At 41.4% G+C, this 18130-nt stretch overlaps 2 protein-coding genes across 2 annotated transcripts in view; both read right to left on the bottom strand.

The window, feature by feature from the left end:
• LOC115009133 (PDZ domain-containing RING finger protein 4) overlaps positions 1-11526 on the bottom strand; it is a 102958-nt gene extending 91432 nt beyond the window's left edge. The window contains exon 1 of the mRNA XM_029432913.1: positions 11450-11526. The gene's annotated coding sequence lies outside the window, so the exon portion shown is untranslated. The remainder of the gene's footprint in view (positions 1-11449) is intronic.
• A 3672-nt stretch (positions 11527-15198) lies between these two features.
• The window catches only part of LOC115009132 (contactin-1a-like), a 62290-nt gene continuing 59358 nt past the window's right edge, over positions 15199-18130 (bottom strand). The window contains 1 exon segment of the mRNA XM_029432909.1: positions 15199-17450. Coding sequence (XP_029288769.1) covers positions 17374-17450 — 77 coding nt within the window. The 3' untranslated portion in view covers positions 15199-17373.

The following is an 18130-nucleotide window of genomic DNA, read 5'->3' as shown; positions in this document are numbered from 1 at the left end:
ACACACACACACACACATATATATATATACACTCATTCACAGCTAAACACCTCAAATCACTCTCATCAGTAATCTGCTGGTGTTCGAGTCTCTGATAGTCCAAGGCTATTGATTTCACAGTGCAGCAGCACTCAGCGGTCATTTGCAGTGATGAGAGAAGACAATCGCAGCCAAATCGTCCCTGGCATTTATTAGGAGGCTAAACGGAGGAAACCAACTATTGTATTGAAACTTAATCAACAACTAGTGCAGGCTAATAGGTGGAACAACAGGCAAGTTTGTCCTGTTTCTCCCAGCGGGTCAATCTGGACTGTGGAAGCTGTTAAACAACTAGGAACAACACTCCAAAAGTGTTTTTCTAACAATCTATTTGGAGGTTTCTTTAACAGAGTTTCTCGCAACAGTCATTTGTGCTGCTCCAACACCGCATATACACCCACTTTCTGTGGAATATATGACTCGGAAAGCTTGGTATGCCGTTATGCGAGCGCTATATGATCCACTTCATACAAATGCACAGAAGCAGAGAGCATAGCTTAGATGAGTCACACTGGGAGAGAAGAAGAGATATGAGGGAGAGCAGAGCAGCACTTCAACACCAAATCCTTTCAAGTATCGGGGAAATGCTGCTCTTCTTTGCGTTTTCTTGGGGAAGAGCAAAGACGTGCAATACAACAGTACTCGGGAGAGTACATTTCACAAGCATGTGCAAACAGACGCAGGTTAATTTATGTATATGTGCCATTGTTGTTTCCAATTTTGACAAATTCTCAAATTAGTTATAGCACGTTTTGCACTGAGTTTTATGTCTGCGTGCATCTAAATGTTTCTCGCATGAAGACACCAAAGTTCAGAATAAATGAGACCCTCCTGTCACTTGCATGGGTCAGAAAATATTCAAATTGAGAAGAAAAAGGAGAGTAAAATGCAAAATAAATGCTTATTATGCAGCAGAATACCCACACACAAAAAGAGAAAGAAAAATGGAAATTGAAGCTTGACAGGTCTTGCCCTTGGAAACAGCATTTGACAATACTGTTTCGACTGCATCACATGGTCCCCATCAGCAGTTGACATTGTCTTCCCTAAAGAAATGCTTAAACTACAGCGTCTGATCTTCAAATAGTATATATATTTAAAAGTCTGATTTAATTTTTGCATAACTTATATATTAGCTGGATTTCATCTATTTTTAATACCACAAACACTTTTAATATTCAACACGTACACATGTATGTCGTCACTGAGGACCACATCTACAGCAAAACACATCTATGAGAATCAAACACACACAGCTGTCAGATGTGCAGCAAAACATCTAAACAAGCTATCGTAAAACAATCTATTCCCATCTATCCTAATTATTTTAATAACTTCAAAATCAACAGCTCTGCCAACATCTGTAGCAGGCTGAAAATAAATATGAGATGGCACACACACACACACACACGTGTACTTTCTGCCATCTGCTGGTTAAATAGCGATGTTACACTTAACGCTCTGGTTCAAATGTGGGTAGTAGATACTGATCTCAAGTCAGTGCACAGGAGAAAAATCCACCACTACACTTGCTTTAGTCGGTTTCTACCAAACCTGCCAAGCAAACACTACTTAGTGAGAAACACATGACGTGCAAAAACAATGTGTTCCAAATGTGGGGAGGCTGCAGCGAAGCCAAACCCAATCTGGAGCTCTGACACAGCATCAGATGTAGCGAGAGATTGGCTTTGCTCTCTGTTGGTACAACCAGATGGAGGTCTGGTACCAACACCAGTGCTGTGACCTCAACATGCTGACTCAACACCACCAGCTGTACTGTGGTCCTGTTGGCGGCAGTTACACAAAACACACGCACACAAAACGCATAAACACACACATGCAGATTGCTATCTGCCTCCTGCTCTACGTGGTGGAGATCAATTAGCAGGAAGTGAAGCAGAGAAAAACTGACGCATGTGCGCTGCCCTGTGAAAAACACGTTGCAAATGTAAAGTCATGCACACAAACCCCCAAGGCTGCAACACTCATGTGCTCCTTTACTGATGAAGACAAAGTTAGTGTTGCACTCATACTCCCTTTGAGGGAAAACACTAGCATTATTTTCTCTTTAAGTAAATGCACGCACCTATGCAAGAAGCGTAATCACCAAAAATGGTGTTTATGGGGAACCAAAGTCATCACAATTGGCAATAAAAAAAAAAAAAATCTTTCTTTATAATGAAAATAGTTTATGCATGTTAGTTGACTCTTTTCTCTCACTTTAAAAAAGAAGTACCCTGTGGAGTTTGGCCATTGGTACAGCTAAGGAGCAATGCTTTTATGAGTTAATCCCCATTTTCTTTGCATGTCACGCATTTGCACAAGCGTGAAGCAGCACAAGACGCTTTCCTGCCGTCTGTTCTATTCCACAACTGGTTGGCAGTTACGCGCCAAGAAATGTAGCAATGCACGAGCGAGTTCTAGTAAAAACATTTTACGAGGAAGGAAATGCATTTAAAGAGATTTTTAGACTTCAGAAACTGAAACACTCCTAAATCGGTTTTGCTCATAAATACTGATGTAAATATAACTTTACAAGAAAACACCACAGGATACTTTCAACTGTTAGCGATACTATGGTTAAACTTTGACATGGTGACAAGGTTGCAGCATGATGCCTGACAATGAGCTTCTACTAAGTGGTATATCAATATTACATCATCTACCTGTGGGCAGAACCATATACTTTACTGGAGACTTGAAATGGAGTCAAACTTCAGTCACAAAAATGCCTCGACTGCTGGGAGACTTGACGACCTAGAGACCTGATTTTAACCTCGAAAGCAAAAAATATTCAAGCCTCAAGGTTCAGCCTGATAATACAATTCCCAAATTACTGATTACTAAGGTTAGCTTATTGGAAAAACAAAAATCAACTCAAGGTCCACTTGCCCTGGAGCTTTCAATAGCATCCACACGGATCCACCCTGGATCCACACAGTCCTCATCAGCCGCTCGACTTTTCTCAGTTGCCAGTGAATTGTGGGTATTCGAGCGTGGCCATGATTTACATGACAACTAAATCATTAGGACTTAGTCTCAGTTGTGCAACAAAAAAAGAATATTCCTGTGTGAATAGTCAGCATTCAAGGACCTGAAAGCCGAGTTTGACTCGTCACTTAAGGCTTTGATTGAGACTTTCTATATATAAAGATCTGAGACTTGAACTAAGTGCCTGTAAGTGAATGGCGCCATCAATAAGCCCACATCACGATCTTGCGACTAGAAATACTGTAGATAATGTAGTCAATGATGATGAAATGACTGAAAGACCGACAATTTCAATTATGTGCTCGACTGCAAAAGAGAACATTTAATACGTTTGTTTAAAACAATGACTTTCCTGTCAAGACATTTAAACTATTACGATTAAACTCAGCTTCATCTGGAGGACAACAGTGATCACGATGAATATTCATACTCAATTTCTCAGCATGCCCATTTGGCTAATTAAAAAACACGTCCGTCAGAGCCTCCATTCTCAATTCCTGCAATAACATGAAGGCGATGATTGGAAAAGAATTAAACAGTTCTATCTGGCCGCAAAAATAATACACTGAGCCTTTCGCTAACTACTTCCAAAGCGGTCACGCTACGACAGGCGAACACCACTCTCTGGCTATTACAGGAAGGAGCCCACTCGTTCATTGTGATGGGGAAGACTTGAGATGTAATGTTGCCGTTGTTCGAATAGTGTTACTGTGTTAATAATGGGATGAGTCTTTGAGCCAGAAATAAGGGGACACAATTAATATTCACGAGGCAGCGTTTAGGGCAGAGGAAGCCTGTTTTTAAAAAGGAGGTAGAAATGGAGGGATTGTTATGTGGCTGCTCAGGTATTTCACTTAGTCTAGAAAGCAATGGAAAGGTTGAAATCCATCTTATTATTCCTATATTTAAACATTTTTATAGCAATGTTGGTTGGTTGGTAAGTCACAGATTGAAATGCGTCACTGCCATGAGATTTTGTACAAACATTCATGGTGCCCAGAGGATGAACTGCAACAACTTTGGTGATTCCCAGACTGCAAACATGAGGTTCACGTTTGGAATTGCCATCAAATTTGGGAGACGCATTCAAACTGCCCTGAGGATAAAATGTCAAATATCTATGGTGATCCTTTTCATCTAGCGCCATCAGGTCAAAAGTGTACTTTTGCACCGTCATGCTACTTCCTCTATCAGTTTAACTTTGGTATTTTGGAGACGAAGCGTCTGGCTGAAGATAGATTACAACACTGCGATCTATCCGTCAGGGGTAAAAACACAACAACAAATGAATCACTGTCTGCCACAAATCTTTGAATGTAAACTTTAGTCGATGCAGTATCATAAAACATAATATCGCAATACTCACTTACACCCCCGGCTAGAGGGATATCAGGGTTTCTAGATGTGGTTTGATTTGTCCAGGTATTGTCTCGCTGTAAACAGTATAAGCGGTTTACAGTGAGCTCTGTGAATCTTCCTGAAGAAAGACATTAATTAATTCCATGTCCTGTTTCCGTGCTGTGTGGACCACAAACAAAATTCCTCCTTTGTACTCGGATGAAGGCAGAAATCTCTAAGATGGGTATCTTCAAATCTAGAGACGGAGAAAATCAAAACAATCTGCATGGATAGATACCACTAGAGAGTCCCGGATAAACCATAGTAAAGTCTGCTTGTGTGTGTTTTTGTATGCTGCTGTGTGCAGATCTAAAACAAAATGTAGTACTGTTTTTTTCCACTCAACAATGCCCGACAGAGGCGAGTGTTGGCCTTCAAGATGAAATGAGAGCGAGCATTCAAAGAGGTAGGCTTGTTTTGATCCCTCGTCTTGGCAGGCGCACAGTGCCGTGCCAGTGTTTGCTAATACCCTGGACGCACCTGGCATATTACACAAGCTTATCCCTCTCTTCAACACCTCCCTAATGTTCTGCACCAGTCTCCCACCGTACAGTTGTTTTTCGGACTATATCGCAGCCTCTGCCCAGATGTAATTAAGTCCTAATCCTCCTGTCGACAAAAGCAGAGGCCGCCTTAATTCAGTTTGCTGATGAATGTGCCGTAAATATGGTCTGCAGCAGGCATGGTGCTTTGATGATACTGCACTTCCAGAGAAAGGCCAAAGGTAATGTCACGGTCTTCTCTGACAAAGGCCATGATGTGTAGCTCAACATGATCCACAGAGGCATTTTAAACTCTTCAGATTATCTGTAAGGGATTCAACAGTGTGAGGCCCCAGTTCTTTATGAGTTCAGGCTTAACTGACAATAAACGTGCAGACAGCTCAGTGCTGGCTGCTATTCTAAGTCGTTTGTTTTGTACTAGTGACCACAACTGACGAAAGTCTTTGATTCAAATGTAAAGCTTTGTTTCATCAGTGGACAAGTGCACAGACATTTATTGTAAGAATGTTTTTGTTCAAAAGTGCCAGTGCTCATTTTAAAGCTCCTACGTGTAGGATTTGAACATTTCTGATGTTTGTGTGATCAGATACTGTATATCCGGAGGAGGACACACATCTGATGGTTTGTGACAGTACACAGTGTTTACCACAGGACTTTCAGAGACCATGGTGGGTGGACCTCGGACCCTCTAGGAGTGTGAAAAACATTGTATGCATTTTAAAAAGCAAGGTGAGAGCAATGTATGTTTGGTTGCCTGCCTGTTTTTTTGGTGTTGGATATTCTATTTATAAAATTCAATAATAAATACAATTAAAAAAAACTTGGTACGAGCACAGGAGCTGAGCTTTCACCGTGTACAGAGAACCCTGATGAACCCACTGCTGTGTGTGTATCTGTGTGTGTGTGTGTATGTACATGCTGACTCAAGGCTTTCACTGTAATCTCCCTGCAACAGCTGTAGGTTAAGCCACATGTTCTAGAGGAAAGTCAGCAGGTCCGTGTGAGTTCAAAAGGTATCAGGTGACTGACTGACTAACTAAACCCCCCAGTGGTGGCAAAGATGGAAACAACAGGGGTGACTGAATTGAGATTGGACCACAAATATTCAGTCGGTGAATCAACTTCACAACAAGCCCTTTTCTCATCACACTAATGCACAGAAGAGAGCGTTTGGTTGCACGAGAGCTCGCGTACAGCGGCTCTTTCTGTGACATCAGTTATAAGTGGGGGTAGGTGGGGAATACATCATCTGAGCCAGCTGTGTCCAGTAAGTGTGTGTGTGTGTGTCTTAGAGCAGTGTACATATATATTACACATGTCTGTCTGTACATAACCTGTATGAATGTATGTCTGTGCATGTGCCAGCGTATAAATAAGCAGCTACATGTACACAGTGGGATCCCTTAAAGAAATACTACATTTGGATGTGACCTGGAAAGTTCATCAGTTTCTGCTCAGCCCCCCAGTTTACAGCCTCTTTGACACTAGTCTCTTTTCCAGATGTTGGTTGATGAATCCTGAACTTGATGCTCTCAGTTTAGTTCACAGAAACGCAGCAGAGTGCGCCGGGCTACAGTCATTAAGGTGCGAATAAAGCCAAGCGTTCTCCTCCCGAGTAACTGAAATGATGAATCGCTCCCGTCACAGAGTGCTTCCTGCGGTACACCTGAGAGCGGAGCTACAGTGAAGGGACGGAGCGGCAATACATGAACATCTGCTCAAACCTTGTTCCAAAAACAGCAGAGAAACTGTCCGCAGATGGACAGAAAAGTCCACACTGGGACCATGTTGTAACAGAGAATCCAGCGCATGTATACACAAACATATAGTACAGCGTCACAAGGGACGAAATACAGTCAATGCTATGAGTGGTATGTCTGTCTGGGCTGCAATTATCAATGACTTTATCTGATTCTTTCACGAATACCCACAGCCCAAGGTTACATCTTCAAATGAGTTGTTTTGTCATAAACTCTACGATATATACAACAAAAGAAAACCAGAGAATCCTCATATTTCAGAAGCTGAAACAAGAAAATTAACTTCCTTCGGTGTCGTTTGTTTGATTATTGAATTGTGGTGCATTATGCCGATTTCCTACATTTTGTCTGCCCACTTTATATAAATGAGGTAAGAGTGAACATAAGAAACACCTCAACAACTGAACATTAACATAACCTTTATTGAGGAAGTATTTCCTGCTAGCTGCAGTTTTAGACTGTATTCATCACACACACACACACACACACACACACACACACACACACACACACACACACACACACCAAGGTGTGAAAATCAAAACAGCTCATCAGAGTCCCAATGAGTTCCTCTCCAACCTCCCACCGACATTCAAAAGAGGCCTTTCAGCAGGTAGGGGAAAATTTACCCAGAGTGCTCCTCTTCACGAGTCTGGTGGTCTTTAATGGAACAGTTTTCTTTTTCACACGTCCTGCCTAAAACAGCAGACCTTGACTGTTTAAGTACACACATGCACACGCCGGGAATCTCAATATATAATATCTGCCTTATAAGCAAACACAGGAGGTTTCCAAGACCTTTGGAAAAACATTTTGTTAGTCAAACCAACGGCATTGTATAATTAAGTGCTTATCTAAATTAATACAAGCTTTGTGCGTGTGTGTTTCAAATTAGAAAAAAGCAAATAGGAAATAGCAAGCAGGGCGATCCCCCTCTCACAGGCGAAGTATAAACAGCTGCCATGTAAATTCTGGGCATATGAGGTCCCAAACAGAGCAGAACAGGTAGAGGAAACAGCTCCAGAGGGCTAAAGCACACAGGACATGACAACCCCATATTTACACCCCGACAGGCAGGAGCTGAAAGAGACCGTCTGATCGACTCCATTTCCATATTCACCAATCCCATTTTCTAGATCTGTGAGCTGTGAGGGAAACAGACAGCAAGCAGTAAAGCAATGACTTTATGCCATTTTATCTGAATACAAGCGTTCTGTTCCGTTTTCAGCAAAGTGCTTTGGGGAATTGAAGCACACAGAGACTATAAAGCCGTCTAGACGAGCAGTAAAAAGATGTGTACAACTGTGCGCCCAACTGATTTGACCATTAGACATCTGCCTTTGTTTGCAGCGACATGTACAAAATGTTCTTTTCCGTATTTCTCAGGTAGTTGAACTAAAATCCCCCCCCCCAAACCACACCAAACACCCAACTTAAATAGGAACAAGATATTCACTTGTTTATCATTATTTCAGGGTTCAGTCTGGGCAAGAAAAAAAATCAAATCAACTGACATAAAAAGCAGGTCATAAATCTATCTTTTCTCTTGTCGCCATGCAATCTTTTCTTGTCATCTTCTGTTATGGAAGCAAACAAACTGGTCTGCTTTTGTCCTCGCCTGTCACGCGAGATTGGATTTTGATGAGACCGATACTCGAGTAGTGTACCATCCACTTCTTCCCTCACTCAACCATTTCCCCTTTCTTCTTCTTCTTCCTTGATATGAACAATAAAAAGAATCAGCTGGAGCTCCTGTACACTCCGAAAGGTGAAAAGGCCTCAGTGTTTTTGTCAATAGCTCTACTTCGCTGAAGTGTCGCAGGCAGCACAATAAATTTTGTACTCTCCTGTGCAGTGGACACTGTCAACAGCTTTTAATAACGGATGATGAAAAGAACTTTCCATTCTTTATACAACTCCTTAGTTTCTAAACTGAAACTAAACTGATGTTTTGCTGTAGACATGAGGACGAGTGGGACTGTTTTACCCCACCTGTGGTTTCATTTGTGTATTCTTCTGGTTTTACACATACGGGCAAATTACACGGACGAATGGAGACGACTGTATGTTTTTGCAGTGGTGACTAATCCTGTTACAGTTTCAATGCTGCGTCTTGCTTCCATTATCCCTTTTCACTATAGCAGAACAGGCTGACTCACAACTGCATTCACCGTCAGCCCGATGAACAGATCAGCTGGATCTGAATCAGCACGTCTCTGAGGTACATGGAAAAATACGCTGCAAGTTGCATGAAGACACAGTCTTAACGGCAGTCCACTGTCATGTAACAGTAGTTTTCAGTCTCTGTTTTCTCTGTATTTCACACACATTGCTGAACAAGCTCTCAGCGAGCTGTTTTCTACAGCAGCCACAAGGATCATTGACAATAAAGAACAACTGGCATCTGTTGAACTGCTTATTTGCTGGAGCCACTTCAATAATAGACTCAAAGGCTTCTTTGTTCATGTTTTTAACAGTAATGTCATTGTCCACTAACCACTAGGGAAATATTTGAAATAAGGCAAAGTGTAACTCAATTAATCAGGCTGACCTGCACATCGAGGGATGGTTCGCTTAACCTGTCCCCCGAACAGCGATTGTCCAATCATAGCTTAGAAACAGTAACCTGGCACGGCTGGCCTGGAGAATTTAGGATTTGGACAAAGTGGTGTGCATGGAGCTGTAGGGAGATACTTAGCCTTTAAAGAATTTGGAGGGTGGTATCTTTTCTAAAAACCAAAGCACAGGAACTGATTGTTAGAAAAGGAATAATAAGTGTGTTTGTCTGCTCCTACGCACGCTGCAAACTTTAGCATGCCCAATTTAAGCAAGTGTACTTCCATAATCAAGGAGCATATCATTAACACTAGCTAAGCTAACTACATTATTAAAACATTCAAAAGTGGCACAAGTGGCTGTAGTATGGTATTGCCATAGTTAATATATCATCACCTCTGTACTGCTCTTTATTCAGGAAACCCGAATAAATCATCCCCAAAAGCAATTTAATTTTGCATACCAACATACCATTTCAAAATGGGATCAATTAAGCATAAATCTAACCTCTGTATTGCGTGTACGCATTTCTATAGTAGGCAAAGTTATACAAAAACAAAAATGAGTTTTTTCCTAACATATAATATGAGGACTAATTAGCCATCCTGCAATATAAGAACAATGCCGCAGCTCTATTTCCATATCTGACTTTTTCCCCAGGGACATGTAGTCTTTTAGCATGACATCACGCATATCAAGTGCATAAATCCCTTTTACCACATCCTTGTTTATAAACACGTCAGTTGAAGACTTGTTTTTTAAGCTATAGTTGTGATTTTAGCTGGCAAAATGAATAGTAACCGGCTGGTAATGAGAGGCCTGCTTTTGTCTACCTCTGTCTCAAATCAGTGAACCATTGTTTAAAAAAATACAAATAAATTAGTTCCATTTTCCTACTAGCACTGCATGTGTGCCACGTTAGAACGGAAAGCTCGACAGTAACTAAAAAAGGGTCAAATTAGGCTTTCCAACCACACAAAGGGGGACCAATCTGCTGTGGGACGCTACGGCTACTGGGATGTCCACTAGTCACCAACCTCTATTGTCCACGCGGACAGAAGGCCCATCACTTTTGCAACTTTGTTTGATGAACTGCAACCAAACTCTCTCACGTATTGGAAAATCCTATTTGGAAAGCAAATGAAGAAAACACACAATGAGAAAACTATTACAGACGCATTAGAGTGGAGATTTTAGCCGAGCAAAAAAAAAAAAAGAGCTGAAAATAGATGCTTGCTGCATTACTGCCCAGCGCTGGCAGAGGGTGATGAACAGTTTTCCACATTAATCAAAAGTGAGCCTGTTGCACTCACAGCATGCTGTAGGCAATTAGAGATATTTTACACGAATGTCACCTCGATTAAACCGATCCATCCTCAGCAGCAGCCCCAACCATTTAATGAATTATTCCCCGCAATAATACTGTAAAGATTGGCAGGTTATAAACCGTGTCCATATAATGTAGCCCATCAATTACATACACCAAACACATTATGCAAAAAGCAGAGAAGCAAACTGGCGATGATTAACATTTAATGCAAACTGTTAACACCCAATGTATTTTATTCTTTTTTTTTTTTTTTTGCATGGCTACAGCAAAGTGTCCATAAGGTGCTCAAGGCATTTCTGAGAGCACATCTAGAAGATTCTCACTTATATACTGTTTTTTTATATGTTTTAATATCAGCTGATGTTTGATTGATAAGGTGTGCTGACCTCAAACTTTCAAAACAAAAAGGTAGTACACTACCCAGACATTAGATCAGCTGACACCCAAAGAAAAGCACAAAGTCATATATGACAAACAGCAGCATGTGAGGAGAGATGATCTTCTGTAAACTGTCTTCACTCAGAGTTTGCTACCACTCCATAGCATCCACTGTGATCCCAGAGTCAACATTTACACAAAGTATTGTCTGGCAGCAGGGTTAAGCTGGAGCCGCAGGTGAAACAAGCAAACTCCTGGTGCACAAGAGGCTGCTTTCAAAAAAAACACCCAAATCCTTATATCAACAGCATTGGGAAGCGTCTCAGTGGGCAACAACAGCGACAGATGATAAAAACATGTACACTGCTACCTCTGGGCATTTTGGAATTACCACAACCAAGCTTATGTTTTCAAAGTGCCATGAATGAGACATTAATGTTCGGGTTTTCCAGCAGTAAAAAAGGGAAATAATACAGTGAGTGTGCTTCTCTTACCTCAGGTGCGTCAAGCTGCTCGTGTGGCTCTCCAGCTGCACGTGTTGCTTTATCTGATATCTTGCTCTGCATGTCAGCAGTTGCTCTCACATCTCTCTGATTCAGCAAACAAACAAAGACAGTGTGTTAAATCCATCAGCCTCATGTCATAACACCTAGCCTTGACTCAACCATAATCATACTTTGTCCATGCTTACTACAATTGTTGCTCCACATGCACACATTAAATAAAATCACCCTCTCACCTTGTAGTACCCAATGACCTGCTCTGCAATGCTGTTGATTTGCAAGCATGTATTGGTGCAGTCTCCTCTGGTACTTGAGAGCCGATAGCTGGGCCTCGTTCTGCAGAGATGACACCTGGGCTAACAGGGACTGCTCCCTCCTGTTCCACCTGAGCCTCGCCATCCGGGTTTCATGCTCCAAAGTGGCGCTTCTTTCTTCCAGCGCGTCGGTGACGGTACGCAGCGCGTCCACACAGCAGTGCTGCCCTGTGTTGGTGTCCTCGCCGGACATCATGAGCCCGCATCCTTTCTGACAAACACCTTCACCACGATGAGCCGTCTGTAGCTTTGCTTGCGATTCCATCCCGCCTGGGTTTACAACTTGGCAAATTGGCTCCTTTTCCGCGCAAGGAGTTGGGCAATCAGCGCACATAGTTTGCGCAACGCACAGCCAACTTCCCTGGGCAGTACAATGAGTTAGAACAAAGTTATTTTAGAAGTCTGAACTCTGAGTGCACCAAAAAAAGTTTGACCGGTCTGCGCAGCTCACGCTGAGCTGAGGGGCTGCGCCACTTCTCGCACGACATGAGATGAGATGTTGCTCTGAGGAGTGAAATCTGTCTGAGGGGAAACATTCACCCTGCTGACTCACTTCTGCTCTCTGGTCAGGGGCATTGTGTTTTCCCCCTGCTGTGTACATAAACTAATATAATGTATTTGACTTTAATTTAACGTCAGGTGTAAAACTTTACATTCTGGTTGTCTTTTAGCGCAGTTTAATTTAGTTTTGTGAGGTTTGATTTGATCGTGTGCAGCTGTGATAGGTGCTGTGCACTTGATGTGTGTTATAAATCATCACCAGCAGAGGTCAATCATTCTCACATTCTCTCACATACTTCCAAAAAGTTTACTTTGGAACAGAGCCTTAACATTTAGATGGAAACGACTCATTTTAACATTCAACATCACAATTGGCAACATCAGTGGGGTTTTATGGTGCCTCATATCAACCCTATTAAATGAATGTAGTCTAACTGTGGAACAGGTTCTGCAGAGATGATGGTGCTTCAGTCGTTAGACCCTGGCTTGTAACACAATATCTGCTTGGAGACCTTCACTAATAAAGCCTTCCTGCATGAGTCCGGCCCAGTCTTACTGCCTGACACAGCATGACATATTGCAGGCATCTCGGAGAGAGGGCGTCACGTTTCAGGCCTCCCAGCACAGCGGTCTGGTTCTAGTCTGCTGTGCACCACTTTAAAGTATGTTTTGTGTTGTCTGAGCTGTCAAAGAACAGGTGTAGACTTACAAAGACAATAGCGGAATCTGTCCCGGGACTGCACACCTGTCTGCAAAAACACACGCACAAGTAGGTCAAAGGAGTGTGTTTTCCCTCCTGTCAATCACGGCAAATGAAATAGTGGCTCTTGTATTACTTTATAATGGGATATTAAATTCAATCTTTTTAAATCAACTGTCAGCTATATTTCCAGAACCGTATGAGTTTAAAGTCTGGAGCAGCAGCCTTGAGTAACAGTTAGTGTGTGTGAGTGTGTGTGTGTGTGTGTGTGTGTTTTTGGGGGAAAGTGTTACACAGCCACCTGGGATCAGACCTATCGCACAGGCCATATGTTTGGACTGATAAGCCACTGAAAGAAAAAGTTATCTCTGTCTTTTGTTCTCTCTGTGAGCTGATTTCAGTAAATAACCATTACGACCTCTGATTGAAACGGAGAGATTTCCAAAAGCTCAATAAGAATCTAAAATCTGATTCATTTGGTCTGACCTAATCCACGAAGAGACCTGATATCAATCTGCTTTTCATCTGCTGGATACCTGATAGGAGACACAACTCCAACAGCTGTTTCTGCCTGAAAAACTAGACATTGACAGAGTTGGCCTTATCTGTAATAGAAGACAGATTGAAAGGCTATAATCTGATATAATTGGTACTGGTAAAGAATACATTTCTCCTGGAGACAGACATGGTTATAAAAAGAAAAGAAGGTAAAAATACACACATAAATTGACACTTGTTGGAAATACTTGAGTTGATAATGGAAGATACTCATAAATCATAAAGGACGCTCTACTTTCTCTCGTTTGGTACGAGAGAGCTGAAACACTGCTATGAATATTTAACATATAACCAGTTTAAAGTTACTGTTCTGCATAATACTTTAATCCCAAAGCAGCAATAACAAAGGACACATGATCAAGTGTTTGTTTTATTTCCAACAAAGCTTCCTTTTATTGCAGAGTTTTTTGTTTATATCCACCTCAGGTGTGTCGAACACTTCCGAGAGCAGAGCGAAAAGCACCTGAGAGCGAGAGCCAGTCGTCCGACTCCAGTGGAGAACCTGTCTGCTTTGGACGTCACTTCTTACAACCTATGACACATTTGCTCTTTGTGTGTGAAATTGTGGAACATGTTGAACTGGAAATATTCTCCTGGGGTGTCTACATCGCTTTGGCTTTCATGGACGGACTTCTAATCTTGCAATAACATCAATATTTCAAACTTGATTCATAATTCATTCTACAGTGAACTCAGGTTGACTTACTATAAATTAAAACTTTGAACTAGGGACTTTCATGACATCTTCAATCATGTCTCCTTTTCTCTTTACATGGACAGCAGATACAGTGCAAAACAACACACGAGGCACAAATACACAAACCTTATTCAGTGCGATTAATGTGATAAAGATCCAGAGCAGCTTCTAAAGGGACTCTGTGGTTTTATAAGGTCAAGTATGAACTTTGAATCTCAAGTCTTCAGCCAATACAGAGAATTCCTCAGAGTGACCAAAAATGTTCCAGAGCCACTAAAGCCACTAAATAGAGCTGGTGGGGAGATTGTTTTTCCTTCTCTAATATTGTTCTCCATAGCTCGATCATAACGAAGGTAAATGGTTCTTTCTAAAGTTAGGTTGAATTTATAGATATAGTCAACATGCTGTCCATCTCCTCATCTTCATTCTGTACTTCAGAACTATTCCTTTAAGTTCTGTATGTATGTTACTTTATACTTCTACAACATTTCTATATGTTTATATATTCTATTTTTACTCTACTACATTTATCTGACATGTGAAGTTATTAGTTCTTTTGCAGATGAATCATTTACATGTACTGTATGTATAAGGAGATTACAAAACATGATGCATTGCTCTACTTCTACATTAAAGTACTGGGTACCACTTTCTATTAAGGATTTTGGATTCCTCCTTTCTGTATCACGATGATTTCTAAGTATGATACTAAATCCCTTTTTCTTGATAATTATGAACTTTGACTTTAATTTTGTAAATGTAATGGGAGTATTTTCACTATGTTGTATTGCTACTGCTTCCAGCATAGACTGAACACCTGACTCACACCAGAACTCAGACAAAAGACTCTGTGAGACTCACACGGTCCTTTTATCGCTGCACCCACAAAGCTTACAGTGAACTCACAGTGTTGAGTCCTCCCATGTCAGAAAGTTGAGTGCAAAACAACAAAGAAAGAACACCACAGCAGTTTAATAGTTAACTACACTTTTATTGTTCCTTGTCCAGCCAATGAGAGGTTCCAGTTTCATCCCTCACAAGTGCCATTCAAGTCCAGCGAAGCACTGAACTTCCTGCAAACAGCCAAACATGCCCCCACTGCCACCAGTGATGCTATCAAATCCCCACCATCGTGTGTGTGTGTGTGTGTGTGTGTGTGTGTGTGTGAGACTGCGGGACTGTTTCTGAACTTGAATGAGTGAGATTCCTTTAGTCAGTTTTAGATTTTATCTCTAAAAATCCTCTTTTTCAAGACATATGAGATGACAATAACAACAATAACTATTAGGCCGAGGTCTACACTGTCTCTGACGTAAAGGGATGTCACTCAGGAATGGAATGTGTTTCATGTGAAGCTGAGAGGTTGACAAGTTGCTATGACGTTGATTTGTTGCAAAGTAATGTACCGCTCCGTCTCCAATGTCATGCATGTTAGAATGTAGAGCCACTCGCTTCGTACAAAACGTCAAAGTTCAAGGCATTCATGCATTTGGCAACTCTTTTTATGATTTGTCGCATGAAGGAAAACTGGGAAAAGCACTTTGTGGTGGATGTTGATATAGTCACAATGTAGAAGCATGGCCAGCATCAGTCGCACAAGAGATGAACCGGAGGAATTCAAAACGCAGCATTTGTTCTCCTCCATTCGAGGGAAATAAAGTTTTAAAACTGTCCAACCAGAGGTGGGTCATGGCATACAAATATAATAATCATAAACAAAACAAAAAAACGACAACAGTTGATAATGTTTATATATCTCTGATCACATGTTAATAAAAAGACAAAAAATGATGCAGCGGAAACAACGTGATGATATGAATGGCTTCGCTTACCTTCTGCTTATTCCAGATTATGAAAAATGAAATATACACGATTACTGTTATAGGAGCTAGGCAAGTTGTCTTATTAGAAAATATAAAGTAGCCACAGATGAATCATACATTGCACAATTATTGGAGGGCATGAGCGTCGCTCCCGTTCACTATAACTGTTAATAGTGACTCTCACACAAAGCCATGGTGAGTGTGGTGAAATGAAAATGTTTACACAAAAATAAAATGCCAACATTCTTTACAAAGCACCAGCTGGTACCACTGAGCTCCTAATGATACAGTCAAAACTAAAAGTGTTTGGTTGTTTTTTAGTGTAGTTCAACCGTGAGCCACATGTTGCCTTGATCACAGCTGTACAGATCAATCACAAATAACCAAAGTGTGACACTGCACGTCTGATATGTTGTTCAGTTCACTTGCTGCTCCGATGGTTTGCTTTACATTCAGCTTTGCAAAATATGGATCCGGAAACCTCAACTCCAAAACACTTCTGAACCATTTCAAACTCGTCTTCCCTGTAACGATGTCAACATGCACACACTTTTGAAAGTTGTATTCTAGGCGGTTTGTAAATGAGCATTGATTGCAGGTAAAACCAATCTATTGTTCTATTGTTCATATATATATATATACATACATATATTCTTTCAGCATGACATAACTTGCTCTTTCCTCTGTGATGTGTGTTACTAAAGGATCAAGTCTGAAAGGATGAGAGTTGCTTTGACTGTATCTCTGTAACAAAGGGTGTGCTTCATTTTGTAAAATGCCACTGAACTGCAAGTAAAGAAAAGACGTAAAGACATTTTTATAAACTCGTACACTTATCCTTCACAGCCACTCGTTTACCTCACACTATAGAATGCACTGTACGATAGATTTTCCCAAAACATCTTAGATCAAATGAAGCCCACATTTCTGAGCAAACAGCACCTTCATCTAAGAAAGGTCGGCTTCATGATGTAAAAAGACTTGAAGTGTAATGTTCCCACTTTGAGTCATGACGAGTTATTGTGAAAGATAAGTGCAGTCGTTTATATAAGGCATATTTAAAAAGTTGACTGTACTCCTTTTGACACTCCTCCGAAGAGGCTTTTTATGGATAAATAAGGGATGTCTTTGTCCATTTCCAATTTTTCCATTTCTGTGTCTGTATTTCCACAAACATATCCCAAGAGGGCAAGAGTTGGAATATGATGTCCCGGGTTACCGGGTGGAACCAAAAGATAGTGGAAAGAGTCCCAAAGTCCTTATAGGCGTCAACCATTAAGAAGTCTCCTTCACGGGAAGTGAAGACAAAGATGGCGCTACATTCAGAGGTTCAGGCAGAGGAGAGACACCACGAGCAGGGAGAGGACGCTGATAGACGAGGCGGACATGACGCCTCCACCTGAGAGACACACAGAGATGAAGACATGTCAGTTTTTGCTTAATAAACAAACAGCAATAAAACAAATGTGCTGCTGATTTGAGGAAAAAAAAAAAATATATATACGTCCAGCTCTCATCCATCAAACCAAAGACCATGTTTGGTGTGTGAAGTGTGATATTATACTCCATCTGTGTAGAGATCACCTTAAATGCCCCTCCATTTGTCAATGCCCTGCATTTGAAATCCCCCTCGGCTTAAATTCCCGGGTCTGTGAAATCAAGCTGTCAGGTGCGTCTGGACTGAGCGATAAGGGATAAGGAAAACCACAGGAGGGGTTTCCTCTACTCATCAAGATCAATTACAGAGACTTAAGGCCCCCTCTATCCAGTCAGCCTACCTGTCAGTCCATCAGCCGGTGAGGGGATCGAGTCAGGGGGCTATCAAGGCTTTAGTCACGGGCCGTAAAGTTTCCCATTTTAGCCCTCCAATCTACGGTATGAAACCCGAAGTGTCAGCTTTGCTCTGGCCCATGGGAACCCTCTAGCTGTGACAAATGACAACCTACTGCAAACTTTGAACCTCGTATAATCTCACTAGCAAATGGCAGGAATGAACAGCCACAGTGTGTCACCTCAGCACTATGAATTTAAAATGCGATCGGATAACCGAACGCTTTCTTTATTTTTGTTCCACTGACG

The sequence above is a fragment of the Cottoperca gobio genome, chromosome 6 (genome assembly GCF_900634415.1).
Source record: "Cottoperca gobio chromosome 6, fCotGob3.1, whole genome shotgun sequence".
NCBI classification, from domain to species: Eukaryota; Metazoa; Chordata; class Actinopteri; order Perciformes; family Bovichtidae; genus Cottoperca; species Cottoperca gobio.
Note: the sequence above shows the minus strand (reverse complement) of the source record. Positions and strands in the feature narration are given on the sequence as shown.